The 16,871-nt window shown below is 42.1% G+C and overlaps 2 protein-coding genes across 5 annotated transcripts in view; one reads left to right on the forward strand and one right to left on the reverse strand.

Annotated features, from left to right (window-relative positions):
• The window catches only part of LOC124009864 (collagen alpha-1(XI) chain-like), a 438,047-nt gene that overhangs the window by 38,743 nt on the left and 382,433 nt on the right, over positions 1-16,871 (forward strand). The window lies entirely within an intron of this gene.
• Positions 1-16,871, reverse strand: part of LOC124009872 (GTP-binding protein Rheb-like) — a 30,376-nt gene that overhangs the window by 7,831 nt on the left and 5,674 nt on the right. For both annotated transcript variants that reach the window (XM_046322089.1, XM_046322091.1), the window contains exons 3-5: positions 14,153-14,220; positions 13,711-13,793; positions 2,479-2,535 (exon numbers count right to left, since the gene is read on the reverse strand). In XM_046322089.1, coding sequence (XP_046178045.1) covers positions 2,479-2,535; positions 13,711-13,793; positions 14,153-14,220 — 208 coding nt within the window. The remainder of the gene's footprint in view (positions 1-2,478; positions 2,536-13,710; positions 13,794-14,152; positions 14,221-16,871) is intronic.

Consider the following 16,871-nt stretch of genomic DNA (forward strand, 5'->3'; position numbering starts at 1 on the left):
TTGAGCTTTCCAAGCAAGTGCCACAAAGTCGACAAACACCACACACCAATACAGTTGGTGTCAACTTTGTTAGCGATTCCATTATCGCTAAGTGATGCTATCTAATATCCGGCTAGTAGCTAGCTGGCTTCCTTTTGCTAGCTTTCTCTATGAAGCAATACTCTATTTGAACTCCTACTCCACATTTACGGGATACGTTAAACCTCATCGGACAGTTTGTGTCTCTCATCATGACCCGAATGTGGGGCTTTAGTTTCAGGCATTTATTTTAGGCATGCTATGTCAGATTACAGTAGAGGGTTAATATACAGTCAGATTACAGTAGAGGGTTAATATACAGTCAGGTTACAGTAGAGGGTTAATATACAGTCAGGTTACAGTAGAGGGTTAATATACAGTCAGATTACAGTAGAGGGTTAATATACAGTCAGGTTACAGTAGAGGGTTAATATACAGTCAGATTACAGTAGAGGGTTAATATACAGTCAGGTTACAGTAGAGGGTTAATATACAGTCAGATTACAGTAGAGGGTTAATATACAGTCAGATTACAGTAGAAGGTTAATATACATCAGATTACAGTAGAGGGTTAATATACAGTCAGATTACAGTAGAGGGTTAATATACAGTCAGGTTACAGTAGAGGGTTAATATACAGTCAGGTTACAGTAGAGGGTTAATATACAGTCAGGTTACACTAGAGGGTTAATATACAGTCAGATTACAGTAGAGGGTTAATATACATATGGTTACAGTAGAGGGTTAATATACAGTCAGGTTACAGTAGAGGGTTAATATACATATGGTTACAGTAGAGGGTTAATATACAGTGAGATTACAGTAGAGGGTTAATATACAGTCAGATTACAGTAGAGGGATAATATACAGTCAGATTACAGTAGAGGGTTAATATACAGTGAGATTACAGTAGAGGGTTAATATACAGTCAGGTTACAGTAGAGGGTTTATATACATCAGATTACAGTAGAGGGTTAATATACAGTCAGATTACAGTAGAGGGTTAATATACAGTGAGATTACAGTAGAGGGTTAATATACAGTGAGATTACAGTAGAGGGTTAATATACAGTCAGATTACAGTAGAGGGTTAATATACAGTCAGGTTACAGTAGAGGGTTAATATACAGTCAGATTACAGTAGAGGGTTAATATACAGTCAGGTTACAGTAGAGGGTTAATATACAGTCAGATTACAGTAGAGGGTTAATATACAGTCAGATTACAGTAGAGGGTTAATATACAGTCAGATTACAGTAGAGGGTTAATATACAGTCAGATTACAGTAGATACTCACTGAGGGTTTATATACATCAGATTACAGTAGAGGGTTAATATACAGTCAGATTACAGTAGAGGGTTAATATACAGTCAGATTACAGTAGAGGGTTAATATACAGTCAGGTTACAGTAGAGGGTTAATATACAGTCAGGTTACAGTAGAGGGTTAATATACAGTCAGGTTACAGTAGAGGGTTAATATACAGTCAGATTACAGTAGAGGGTTAATATACAGTCAGATTACAGTAGAGGGTTAATATACAGTCAGATTACAGTAGAGGGTTAATATACAGTCAGGTTACAGTAGAGGGTTAATATACATCAGATTACAGTAGAGGGTTAATATACAGTCAGGTTACAGTAGAGGGTTAATATACAGTCAGGTTACAGTAGAGGGTTAATATACAGTCAGATTACAGTAGAGGGTTAATATACAGTCAGGTTACAGTAGAGGGTTAATATACAGTCAGATTACAGTAGAGGGTTAATATACATCAGATTACAGTAGAGGGTTAATATACAGTCAGATTACAGTAGAGGGTTAATATACAGTCAGGTTACAGTAGAGGGTTAATATACAGTCAGGTTACAGTAGAGGGTTAATATACAGTCAGGTTACAGTAGAGGGTTAATATACAGTCAGGTTACAGTAGAGGGTTAATATACATCAGATTACAGTAGAGGGTTAATATACAGTCAGGTTACAGTAGAGGGTTAATATACAGTCAGGTTACAGTAGAGGGTTAATATACAGTCAGATTACAGTAGAGGGTTAATATACATCAGATTACAGTAGAGGGTTAATATACATCAGATTACAGTAGAGGGTTAATATACAGTCAGGTTACAGTAGAGGGTTAATATACAGTCAGGTTACAGTAGAGGGTTAATATACAGTGAGATTACAGTAGAGGGTTAATATACAGTCAGGTTACAGTAGAGGGTTAATATACAGTCAGATTACAGTAGAGGGTTAATATACATCAGATTACAGTAGAGGGTTAATATACAGTCAGATTACAGTAGAGGGTTAATATACAGTCAGATTACAGTAGAGGGTTAATATACAGTCAGGTTACAGTAGAGGGTTAATATACAGTCAGGTTACAGTAGAGGGTTAATATACAGTCAGATTACAGTAGAGGGTTAATATACAGTCAGGTTACAGTAGATACTCACTGAGCTTTCCCCACCATATCCAGAAGTTTTTCATGGATAACCTGAACTACTTCAAAACTGGAAGAGAAGAAAAACAATATGTCACACATACTGTTATAGATACTGTTATAGCTACTGTCATTAATACTGTCAAAGATACTGTCATTAATACTGTTATAGATACTGTCATTAATACTGTCAAAGATACTGTCACATATACTGTTATAGCTACTGTCATTAATACTGTCAAAGATACTGTCACATATACTGTTATAGATACTGTTATAGCTACTGTCATTAATACTGTCAAAGATAGTCACATATACTGTTATAGATACTGTCATTAATACTGTCATTAATACTGTCACACATACTGTTATAGCTACTGTCATTAATACTGTTATAGCTACTGTCATTAATACTGTTATAGCTACTGTCATTAATACTGTCACACATACTGTTATAGATACTGTTATAGCTACTGTCATTAATACTGTCACACATACTGTTATAGATACTGTCATTAATACTGTCACACATACTGTTATAGATACTGTCATTAATACTGTCATAGATACTGTCAAACATACTGTCATAGATACTGTCATTAATACTGTCAAACATACTGTCAAAGACAAAGATACTGTCATTAATACTGTCATATATGCTGTCATTAATACTGTCATAGATACTGTCATTAATACTGTTATAGATACTGTCAAACATACTGTCATAGATACTGTCAAACATACTGTCATAGATACTGTCAAACATACTGTTATATATGCTGTCATTAATACTGTCATAGATACTGTCATTAATACTGTTATAGATACTGTCAAACATACTGTCATTAATACTGTTATAGATACTGTCAAACATACTGTCATAGATACTGTCAAACATACTGTCATAGATACTGTCAAACATACTGTTATATATGCTGTCATTAATACTGTCATAGATACTGTCATTAATACTGTTATAGATACTGTCAAACATACTGTCATAGATACTGTCAAACATACTGTCATAGATACTGTCAAACATACTGTTATAGATACTGTCAAACATACTGTCAAACATACTGTTATAGATACTGTCATTAATACTGTCATAGATACTGTCAAACATACTGTCATAGATACTGTCATTAATACTGTCAAACATACTGTCAAACATACTGTTATAGATACTGTTATAGATACTGTATAGAACTCAACTACCCGGTCGCATTCACAGGTTGTATCACATTTTCACTTCATTTCATTACAGTACAACGGTTTGATTTGTTTGATCGTAGCTAGCTACTTAGCTAGCTACATAGCCGTCTTTGTATCAAAGATAATTGTGTAGTCTAGAGCGATTTTCTAGGTTCGCTAGCCATCTATTGTCGTTCTTTTAACGCAACGTAACGTAAACAACACTGCTAGCTAGCCTGCTAGCCCCCGAATAGCAACACTGCAGAAACTATTACACTCAACGGAACGACTGATTAGTGTAGTGTCAACAACGCACCCACTGCCAGCTGGCCTACTTCAGCAGTACTGTATCATTTTAATCATTTTAGTCAATAAGATTCTTGCTACGTAGCTTAACTTTCTGAACATTCGAGACGTGTAGTCCACTTGTCATTCCAATCTCCTTTGCATTAGCGTAGCCTCTTCTGTAGCCTGTCAACTATGTGTCTGTTTATCCCTGTTCTCTCCTCTCTGCACAGACCATACAAACGCTCCTCACCGCGTGGCCGCGGCCACCCTACTCTGGTGGTCCCAGCGCGCACGACCCACGTGGAGTTCCAGGTCTCCGGTAGCCTCTGGAACTGCCAATCTGCGGTCAACAAGGCAGAGTTCATCTCAGCCTATGCCTCCCTCCAGTCCCTCGACTTCTTGGCACTGACGGAAACATGGATCACCACAGACAACACTGCTACTCCTACTGCTCTCTCTTCGTCCGCCCACGTGTTCTCGCACACCCCGAGAGCTTCTGGTCAGCGGGGTGGTGGCACCGGGATCCTCATCTCTCCCAAGTGGTCATTCTCTCTTTCTCCCCTTACCCATCTGTCTATCGCCTCCTTTGAATTCCATGCTGTCACAGTTACCAGCCCTTTCAAGCTTAACATCCTTATCATTTATCGCCCTCCAGGTTCCCTCGGAGAGTTCATCAATGAGCTTGATGCCTTGATAAGCTCCTTTCCTGAGGACGGCTCACCTCTCACAGTTCTGGGCGACTTTAACCTCCCCACGTCTACCTTTGACTCTTTCCTCTCTGCCTCCTTCTTTCCACTCTTCTCCTCTTTTGACCTCACCCTCTCACCTTCCCCCCCTACTCACAAGGCAGGCAATACGCTCGACCTCATCTTTACTAGATGCTGTTCTTCCACTAACCTCATTACAACTCCCCTCCAAGTCTCCGACCACTGCCTTGTATCCTTTTCCCTCTCGCTCTCATCCAACACCTCCCACACTGCCCCTACTCGGATGGTATCGCGCCGTCCCAACCTTCGCTCTCTCTCCCCCGCTACTCTCTCCTCTTCCATCCTATCATCTCTTCCCTCCGCTCAAACCTTCTCCCACCTATCTCCTGATTCTGCCTCCTCAACCCTCCTCTCCTCCCTCTCTGCATCCCTTGACTCTCTATGTCCCCTATCCTCCAGGCCGGCTCGGTCCTCCCCTCCCGCTCCGTGGCTTGATGACTCATTGCGAGCTCACAGAACAGGGCTCCGGGCAGCCGAGCGGAAATGGAGGAAAACTCGCCTCCCTGCGGACCTGGCATCCTTTCACTCCCTCCTCTCTACATTTTCCTCCTCTGTCTCTGCTGCTAAAGCCACTTTCTACCACGCTAAATTCCAAGCATCTGCCTCTAACCCTAGGAAGCTCTTTGCCACCTTCTCCTCCCTCCTGAATCCTCCTCCCCCCCTCCTCCCTCTCTGCAGATGACTTCGTCAACCATTTTGAAAAGAAGGTCGACGACATCCGATCCTCGTTTGCTAAGTCAAACGACACCGCTGGTTCTGCTCACACTGCCCTACCCTGTGCTCTGACCTCTTTCTCCCCTCTCTCTCCAGATGAAATCTCGTGTCTTGTGACGGCCGGCCGCCCAACAACCTGCCCGCTTGACCCTATCCCCTCCTCTCTTCTCCAGACCATTTCCGGAGACCTTCTCCCTTACCTCACCTCGCTCATCAACTCATCCCTGACCGTTGGCTACGTCCCTTCCGTCTTCAAGAGAGCGAGAGTTGCACCCCTTCTGAAAAAACCTACACTCGATCCCTCCGATGTCAACAATTACAGACCAGTATCCCTTCTTTCTTTTCTCTCCAAAACTCTTGAACGTGCCGTCCTTGGCCAGCTCTCCCGCTATCTCTCTCTGAATGACCTTCTTGATCCAAATCAGTCAGGTTTCAAGACTAGTCATTCAACTGAGACTGCTCTCCTCTGTATCACGGAGGTGCTCCGCACTGCTAAAGCTAACTCTCTCTCCTCTGCTCTCATCCTTCTAGATCTATCGGCTGCCTTCGATACTGTGAACCATCAGATCCTCCTCTCCACCCTCTCCGAGTTGGGCATCTCCGGCGCGGCCCACGCTTGGATTGCGTCCTACCTGACAGGTCGCTCCTACCAGGTGGCGTGGCGAGAATCTGTCTCCTCACCACGCGCTCTCACCACTGGTGTCCCCCAGGGCTCTGTTCTTGGCCCTCTCCTATTCTCGCTATACACCAAGTCACTTGGCTCTGTCATAACCTCACATGGTCTCTCTTATCATTGCTATGCAGACGACACACAATTAATCTTCTCCTTTCCCCCTTCTGATGACCAGGTGGCGAATCGCATCTCTGCATGTCTGGCAGACATATCAGTGTGGATGACGGATCACCACCTCAAGCTGAACCTCGGCAAGACGGAGCTGCTCTTCCTCCCGGGGAAGGACTGCCCGTTCCATGATCTCGCCATCACGGTTGACAACTCCATTGTGTCCTCCTCCCAGAGCGCCAAGAACCTTGGCGTGATCCTGGACAACACCCTGTCGTTCTCAACTAACATCAAGGCGGTGGCCCGTTCCTGTAGGTTCATGCTCTACAACATCCGCAGAGTACGACCCTGCCTCACACAGGAAGCGGCGCAGGTCCTAATCCAGGCACTTGTCATCTCCCGTCTGGATTACTGCAACTCGCTGTTGGCTGGGCTCCCTGCCTGTGCCATTAAACCCCTTCAACTCATCCAGAACGCCGCAGCCCGTCTGGTGTTCAACCTTCCCAAGTTCTCTCACGTCACCCCGCTCCTCCGTTCTCTCCACTGGCTTCCAGTTGAAGCTCGCATCCGCTACAAGACCATGGTGCTTGCCTACGGAGCTGTGAGGGGAACGGCACCTCAGTACCTCCAGGCTCTGATCAGGCCCTACACCCAAACAAGGGCACTGCGTTCATCCACCTCTGGCCTGCTCGCCTCCCTACCACTGAGGAAGTACAGCTCCCGCTCAGCCCAGTCAAAACTGTTCGCTGCCCTGGCCCCCCAATGGTGGAACAAACTCCCTCACGACGCCAGGACAGCGGAGTCAATCACCACCTTCCGGAGACACCTGAAACCCCACCTCTTTAAGGAATACCTAGGATAGGTTAAGTAATCCCTCTCACCCCACCCCCCCTAAGTTTTAGATGCACTATTGTTAAGTGACTGTCCCACTGGATGTCATAAGGTGAATGCACCAATTTGTAAGTCGCTCTGGATAAGAGCGTCTGCTAAATGACTTAAATGTAATGTAAATGTAGATACTGTTATAGATACTGTCAAACATACTGTCAAAGATACTGTCAAACATACTGTCAAAGATACTGTCAAACATACTGTCATAGATACTGTCAAACATACTGTCATAGATACTGTAAAACATACTGTTATAGATACTGTCAAACATACTGTCATAGATACTGTCAAACATACTGTCATAGATACTGTCAAACATACTGTCATAGATACTGTCAAACATACTGTCAAACATACTGTCAAACAAACTGTTATAGATACTGTCATAGATAATGTCATTGATACTGTCATTGATACTGTCATAGATACTGTCATAGATACTGTCATAGATACTGTCATTGATACTGTCATTGATACTGTCATTGATACTGTCATAGATGCTGTCATAGATAATGTCATTGATACTGTCATAGATACTGTCATAGATACTGTCACGCATACTGTTATAGATACTGTCAAACATACTGTCATTAAAACATACTGTTATAGATAGATACTGTCATTAATAATGTCATAGATACTGTCATAGATACTGTCATTGATACTGTCATTGATACTGTCATAGATACTGTCATTAATACTGTCATAGATACTGTCACGCATACTGTTATAGATACTGTCAAACATACTGTCATTAATACTGTTATAGATACTGTCATTAATAATGTCATTGATACTGTCATAGATACTGTTATAGATACTGTCAAACATACTGTCATTGAAACTGTCATTAATACTGTCATAGATACTGTCATAGATACTGTCAAACAAACTGTCATAGATACTGTCATTAATACTGTCAAACATACTGTCATAGATACTGTCAAACAAACTGTCATAGATACTGTCAAACATACTGTCATATATACTGTCAAACAAACTGTCATAGATACTGTCAAACATACTGTCATAGATACTGTCATTAATACTGTCATAGATACTGTCAAACAAACTGTCATAGATACTGTCATTAATACTGTCATAGATACTGTCAAACATACTGTCATTAATACTGTTATAGATACTGTTATAGATACTGTCATTAATACTGTTATAGATACTGTCATAGATACTGTCATAGATACTGTCATAGATACTGTCATTAATACTGTCATAGATACTGTCATTAATACTGTCATAGATGCTGTCATTAATACTGTCATAGATAATGTCATTAATACTGTCATGATACTGTTATAGATACTGTCATTAATACTGTCATAGATGCTGTCATAGATAATGTCATTAATACTGTCATGATACTGTCATTGATACCGTCATAGATACTGTCATAGATACTGTCATAGATACTGTCAAACATACTGTCATAGATACTGTCATAGATATTGTCATAGATACTGTGAAACATACCGTCAAACATACTGTCATAGATACTGTCAAACATACCTTCATAGATACTGTCAAACATACTGTCATTAATATTGTCAAACATACTGTCAAACATACTGTCAAACATACTGTCATAGATACTGTCATTGATACTGTCAAACATACTATTATAGATACTGTCATTAATACTGTCATTAATACTGTTATAGATACTGTTATAGATACTGTCAAACATACTATTATAGATACTGTCAAACATACTGTCATTAATACTGTTATAGATACTGTCATTAATACTGTTATAGATACTGTCAAACATACTGTCATTAATACTGTTATAGATACTGTCAAACATACTGTCATTAATACTGTCATAGATACTGTCATAGATACTGTCATTAATACTGTCATTAATACTGTCATAGATACTGTCATAGATACTGTTATAGATACTGTCAAACATACTGTCAAACATACTGTCATTGATACTGTCATAGATACTGTCATTAATACTGTCATAGATACTGTCATAGATACTGTTATAGATACTGTCAAACATACTGTCAAACATACTGTCATTAATACTGTTATAGATACTGTTATAGATACTGTCATTAATACTGTTATAGATACTGTCAAACATACTGTCATAGATACTGTCAAACATACTGTTATAGATACTGTCATTAATACTGTCATAGATACTGTCATTAATACTGTTATAGATACTGTCAAACATACTGTTATAGATACTGTCATAGATACTGTCAAACATACTGTTATAGATACTGTCATTAATACTGTTATAGATACTGTCATTAATACTATTATAGATACTGTCATAGATACTGTCAAACATACTGTCATAGATACTGTCAAACATACTGTTATAGATACTGTCAAACATACTGTCATAGATACTGTCAAACATACCGTCAAACATACTGTTATAGATACTGTCATAGATACTGTCAAACATACTGTCAGTAATACTGTTATAGATACTGTTATAGATACTGTCAAACATACTGTTATAGATACTGTCATAGATACTGTCAAACATACTGTTATAGATACTGTCATTAATACTGTTATAGATACTGTCATTAATACTGTCAAACATACCGTCAAACATACTGTCATAGATACTGTCAAACATACTGTCAGTAATACTGTCATAGATACTGTCATTAATACTGTCAAACATACTGTTATAGATACTGTCATAGATACTGTCAAACATACTGTCATTAATACTGTTATAGATACTGCCATTAATACTGTCATAGATACTGTCATAGATACTGTAATACATAAATACTGTGATACATACGGTCATAGGTACTGTCATAGATACTGTAACACATAAATACTGTCATACAAAAATTGTCATAGATACTGTCATACATAAATACTGTCATACATAGAGTCATACATACTGTCATAGATACTGTAATACATAAATACTGTCATACATACTGTCATAGATACTGTCATAGATACTGTAATACATAAATACTGTCATAAATACTGTCATACATACTGTCATAGATACTGTCATAGATACTGCAATACATAAATACTGTCATACATAATGTCATACATAAATTTTGTCAGAGATACTGCAATACATAGATACTGTCATACATAGATAATACATCGATTCTGTCATACATACTGTCATAGATACTGTCATACATAAATTCCCAGTCTGGGAAGTGCTGATGTAGTTAATCCAGTCATTGTAGAAGACCAGGGGTACCAACCCTCCTCCAGCCCTACTCTAATACACCAGAATCAGCTGCTCATCGGGACATTGATGAGCTGAATCAGCTGCTCATTAGGACATTGATGAGCTGAATCAGCTGCTCATCAGGACATTGATGAGCTGAATCAGCTGCTCATCAGGACAGCTTCGAGGCTGGAGTAATTTACGGACTTTATTGTCCCCATGGGGAAATTTTGTAGCAGTGTCATGTACACGTTCAAAGTGGCGTTTAAATACAAAACAGACAATACAACTTTCATAACAGTTACATACCAATAAAATATAAAAAATAGACGAGCCTGCTGGCCTTACTGAGTGGATAGGAACATTAGCCTGCTGGTCTTACTGAGTGGATAGGAACATTAGCCTGCTGGCCTTACTGAGTGGATAGGAACATTAGCCTGCTGGTCTTACTGAGTGGATAGGAACATTAGCCTGCTGGCCTTACTGAGTGGATAGGAACATTAGCCTGCTGGTCTTACTGAGTCTATAGGAACATTAGCCTGCTGGTCTTACTGAGTGGATAGGAACTGCTGGTCTTACTGGGTGGATAGGAACATTAGCCTGCTGGCCTTACTGAGTGGATAGGAACATTAGCCTGCTGGTCTTACTGAGTGGATAGGAACATTAGCCTGCTGGCCTTACTGAGTGGATAGGAACATTAGCCTGCTGGCCTTACTGAGTCTATAGGAACATTAGCCTGCTGGCCTTGAGTCGATAGGAACATTAGCCTGCTGGTTTTGAGTCGATTGGAACATTAGCCCAAGCTATTTAGGAGGGATATCTCACCTGGCACAAATGATTGTCTAGTTGTGTTTTTCCTGCTGAGGGGTGCCCTATACCTGCGCCCAGAGGGGACTAGTTCAAAGTCTGGGTACAGGGGTGGCTTGGGTCTAAAATTATTTTGTGAGCCTTGCAGAGGGCCCTGACTTTACAGATCTCATCCAGGCCTGTCTGTTTGACTCCAAGTACCTTGGGGAGGGTCCTGACTTTAGATCTCATCCAGGCCTGTCTGTTTGACTCCTAGTACCTTGGGGAGGGTCCTGACTTTACAGATCTCATCCAGGCCTGTCTGTTTGACTCCTAGTACCTTGTGGAGGGCCCTGACCTTAACGATCTCATCCAGGCCTGTCTGTTTGACTCCAAGTACAATGTGGAGGGCCCTGACCTTAAAGATCTCATCCAGGCCTGTCCGTTTGACTCCAAGTACCTTGTGGAGGGCCCTGACTTTACAGATCGCATTCAGGCCTGTCTGTTTGACTCCAAGTACCTTGTGGAGGGCCCTGACTTTACAGATCTCATTCAGGCCTGTCTGTTTGACTCCTAGTACCTTGTGGAGGGCCCTGACCTTAAAGATCTCATCCAGGCCTGTCTGTTTGACTCCAAGTACCTTGCTTGCTGTGGTGATAATCCCTCTCAGCATATTTCTCTGGCTGATGGTGGCATTGCCAAACTAACAAACAATACAAAAAGTTAAAATACTGTCAATGAAAGATTTGTAAAACAGAGTCAGTATAGTCCAGTCTACATTAAAAGATCCCAGCTTGTTGAGAAAGTACAGTCTCTGTTGGCTCTTTCTGTAGATCAGGTCTGTACATTTACTCCACTGAAGCTTATTGTCCAAGAGGACAGCCAGGTATTTGTATTCCTCTACAATCTCTATGTTCTGATCTCTGATAGATGTTGCAGAGGTTGGTGTTGTACACTTCCTGAGGTCTATGCACATCTCTTTGGTCTTGTTGGTATTGAGGACAGAGTCATCTAGGAACGGGCCATGATATTCCTTGTCATCACGCATCAGGCTGATCTAGGCAGTGTCATCAGCGAACATAACGAGGTGTCTGTATTCTATTAGTGTACAAGATGTACAGGAGTGGGGACAAAACACATCCCTGAGGAGCGCCTGTGTTGGTATTGCGTATGACCCCCCCCCCCCCATATAAGGAGAAGTCCCGAATGAGTCTCTGTGCCAGAATGTAGGGCTGGATTGTGTTGAAGGCAGAGGAAAAGTCAACAAACAGAACCCTGCCATGGGATTTGGCTCTAGATGTCTATAGACCATGTTAATACCCCCTCTAGATGTCTATAGACCATGTTAATACCCCCTCTAGATGTCTATAGACCATGTTAATACCCCCTCTAGATGTCTATAGACCATGTTACTACCCCCTCTAGATGTCTATAGACCATGTTAATACCCCCTCTAGATGTCTATAGACCATGTTAATACCCCCTCTAGATGTCTATAGACCATGTTAATACCCCCTCTAGATGTCTATAGACCATGTTAATACCCCCTCTAGATGTCTATAGACCATGTTAATACCCCCTCTAGATGTCTATAGACCATGTTAATACCCCCTCTAGATGTCTATAGACCATGTTAATACCCCCTCTAGATGTCTATAGACCATGTTAATACCCCCTCTAGATGTCTATAGACCATGTTAATACCCCTCTAGATGTCTATAGACCATGTTAATACCCCCTCTAGATGTCTATAGACCATGTTAATACCCCTCTAGATGTCTATAGACCATGTTAATACCCCCTCTAGATGTCTATAGACCATGTTAATACCCCCTCTAGATGTCTATAGACCATGTTAATACCCCCTCTAGATGTCTATAGACCATGTTAATACCCCTTCTAGATGTCTATAGACCATGTTAATACCCCCTCTAGATGTCTATAGACCATGTTAATACCCCTCTAGATGTCTATAGACCATGTTAATACCCCCACTAGATGTCTATAGACCATGTTAATACCCCCTCTAGATGTCTATAGACCATGTTAAGGAGGGTAAGAATGGCATCATCAACTCCTCTGCTAGGCTGATAGGCAAACTGAAATGGGTCGAGAAGCTTCTGGGTGACGCTGAGAATATGGCTTTTCAGAAGCTTCTCAAGGCCATTTCATTACTAAGGATGTCAAGGCGACAGGGCGGTCGTCATTCAGCACAGAGGGATTAGATGCTTTAGGAATGGGTATAATTATTGAGTTTTCCACAATACTGGCACGTGTTGCTGGTCGAGTGAGGATTGGAAAATGTCTGTTAAAAACACCGGCCAGTTGTTCAGCACAATGCTTTAAAACATGCCATTCATTTTGTCTGGGCCTGGGCTTTTGTACGTGTTACATCCCCTGAACAACTGAAGAACATCAGACTGTTGAACAACAACTCTCTCAAACATTTTATAATGATACTTCCGTTTTGTTTTTACCTCAGACACAAAGCTGTCTGGTTCAAATCTTAAGAAAACATTTTTTTTTTAAGTAAAAACCTGCCCAGTGGTTGATCACCCCTACTACAGATCATTCTGCACAATCTAAATCATTAAAAGACAGTCAAGTAAATAGCTGACTAACCTTTTATTAGACGTGACAGAGTAGACCAAGATGTATCCATTGATATCTATGGAATAGGTCTGAGGAAATATAGAGTACTCATCCTGGAAAAGACAAGAGAGGGAGAGAGAGGGTAGAGGAGAGAGAGGAAAGGGAAGGAGATAAGAGACACAGAGAAATGTGTGAAATAAGTACTTAGCCTGCATACTGTCACATAGTGTCCCAATGTCCATACTAGTATACCGCTTAGAATCTAGGCCTTAGTGTCAGAGAGTAAAGCAATGTACCCAGCAAGCATTCTAATTAGAGGTAGGGCGCATTCTAGAGTGGGTAGCCTGTGTTCTACAATTCTAATGGTGATACGACATCATGAGATTCCCCCAACCACGAGTCAACGTAGAAATGTAAGGTCTTGTATAAATGTTTTTTTCAAAAATAAATCCCTGTGGTGCGTGACTACTACCTGTCCCGCTGTGTCAACCAACTGCAGGTGGTATTCTTGTCCATTTATCGTGATCATCTTGGTAAACGCTGCGGCAAAAGAGAGAAGAGAAAGAAAAGTCCCCTTGTATGTTGAGATGGAGTTGTCTATGACTGCCTAGAGATGTGCTCCAATAGCTGGGAAGGGACTTCTGCTGTATCGGGGCAAAGAGGAGTCGTATAGTCTTGCTCGGTCAATTGAAGTGTAGTGTTGTCTCCATAGGAATTAACATCGGTCTTGTCCTACTGGGTTCTGGCTGCTGATAGCTATTGTCATGAGGAAACATGGACTTACTATGGCTGTGATACTGTATGCGGTTGTCTCACCTAGTTATCTTCAGATGAATGCACTAACTGTACGTGGCTCTAGATAAGAGTCTGCTAAATGATTCACTACTGTACGTGGCTCTAGATAAGAGTCTGCTAAATGATTCACTACTGTAAGTGGCTCCAGATAAGAGTCTGCTAAGTGATTCACTACTGTACGTGGCTCTAGATAAGAGTCTGCTAAATGATTCACTACTGTACGTGGCTCTAGATAAGAGTCTGCTAAGTGATTCACTACCGTAGTGGATCGAGATAAGAGAGTCTGCTAAATGACTCACTACTGTAGTGGCTCTGGATAAGAGAGTCTGCTAAATGACTCACTACTGTAGTCTCTCTAGATAAGAGTCTGCTAAATGACTCACTACTGTAGTGGCTCTGGATAAGAGAGTCTGCTAAATGACTCACTACTGTAGTCTCTCTAGATAAGAGTCTGCTAAATGACTCACTACTGTAGTGGCTCTGGATAAGAGAGTCTGCTAAATGACTCACTACTGTAAGTGGATCTGGATAAGAGAATCTGCTAAATGACTCACTACTGTAAGTGGATCTGAATAAGAGAGTCAGCTAAATGACTCACTACTGTAAGTGGATCTGAATAAGAGAGTCTGCTAAATGACTCACTACTGTAATGGCTCTGGATAAGAGAGTCTGCTAAATGACTCACATGGAATGTGAATCTACTACTTCAGGCAAATGGATGAACGGGGGATGTGGAGGAGGATGTGGAGAAGGAGGATGTGAAGCAGGAGGATGTGGAGAAGGAGGATGTAAAGCAGGAGGATGTGGAGCAGGAGGATGTGAAGCAGGAGGATGTGAAGCAGGAGGATGTGGAGAAGGAGGATGTGGAGCAGGAGGATGTGGAGGATGAGGAGGAGGATGTTGAGGAGGAGGATGTGGAGGAGGAGGATGTGGAGAAGGAGGATGAGGAGGATGTGGAGGATATGGAGGAGGAGGATGTGGAGAAGGAGGATGAGGAGGAGGAGGATGTGGAGGAGGATGTGGAGGAGGAGGATGTGGAGGAGGAGGATGTGGAGGAGGATGAGGAGGAGGAGGATGTGGAGAAGGAGGATGTGGAGAAGGAGGATGTGGAGGAGGAGGATGTGGAGAAGGATGAGGAGGAGGATGTGGAGAAGGAGGAGGATGTGGAGAAGGAGGAGGAGGATGTGTGGAGAAGGAGGATGTGGAGAAGGAGGAGGAGGATGTGTGGAGAAGGAGGATGTGGAGAAGGAGGATGTGGAGGAGGAAGAGGATGTAGAGGATGAGGATGTGGAGAAGGAGGATGTGGAGGAGGAAGAGGATGTAGAGGATGAGGATGTGGAGAAGGAGGATGTGGAGAAGGAGGAGGATGTGGAGGAGGAAGAGGATTTAGAGGATGAGGATGTGGAGAAGGAGGATGTGGAGCAGGAGGAGGATGTGGAGAAGGAGGAGGAGGATGTGGAGAAGGAGGATGTGGAGAAGGAGGATGTGGAGCAGGAGGATGTGGAGGAGGAGGAGGAGGATGTAGAGGAGGAGGATGTGGATGATGTGGAGGAGGAAGAGGAGGATGTGGAGGAGGAAGAGGAGGAGGAGGAAGAGGATGTGGAGAACGAGATGTAGGAGGAGAAGGGCTGTACCAGGAAAATCAGACTCCACTTCACTACTAAGACACTGTATATTTACTGGTAAAGAAGGCTATTATATAGAGAGGGGAACCGTGTGTGTGGTGTGGTGTGTGTGTGTTTGGTTTTCCTATCCTTTTGGGGTGCTGGGGCCGGATTAACGAAACACATTGAAGTTCTTCGTAATTCATAGCTTCTTAGAAACTTCAGTACATATTTTCCTACGTGTCATTGACATTAGTGACGGTGCTTGACACCAATAAATAAGCCTATGTGACAGGGATGATGGGACTTGGGTTATTTGGATATTTGTCACAAATTGTAGCCATCAGATTAGCTACATCAAAACCCAAACATGGATAGCCAAGGAAAGCGCAATACAAACTTCAGCAAACAAAGAGCTTGAAGGTGGAGGAAATAGCAACCAGGAAAAGGTTGCTGTTGGGGAGACTGGATAACTGCAGGGGTCACGGCAGGGTCACGGCAGAGACCAGAAAGAGAGGATGGGCGGAGAGTGGCCGAGGTCTGTCTCTGCCGTCGGGGGTACGGCAAGGGACAGTGAAGTCGTAAAAAGTGGTTAGAGTGGAGGGTCGGCAGGTACGCTAGTGGTTAGAGTGTAGAGGGGCAGGTAGACTAGTGGTTAGAGTGTAGAGGGGCAGGTAGCCTAGTGGTTAGAGTGGAGAGGGGCAGGTAGTCTAGTGGTTAGAGTGGAGAGGAGCAGGTAGACTAGTGGTTAGAGTGGAGGGTCGGCAGGTAGACTAGTGGTTAGAGTGTAGA

This window comes from Oncorhynchus gorbuscha, linkage group LG22, assembly GCF_021184085.1.
Source record: "Oncorhynchus gorbuscha isolate QuinsamMale2020 ecotype Even-year linkage group LG22, OgorEven_v1.0, whole genome shotgun sequence".
Classification (NCBI taxonomy): domain Eukaryota; kingdom Metazoa; phylum Chordata; class Actinopteri; order Salmoniformes; family Salmonidae; genus Oncorhynchus; species Oncorhynchus gorbuscha.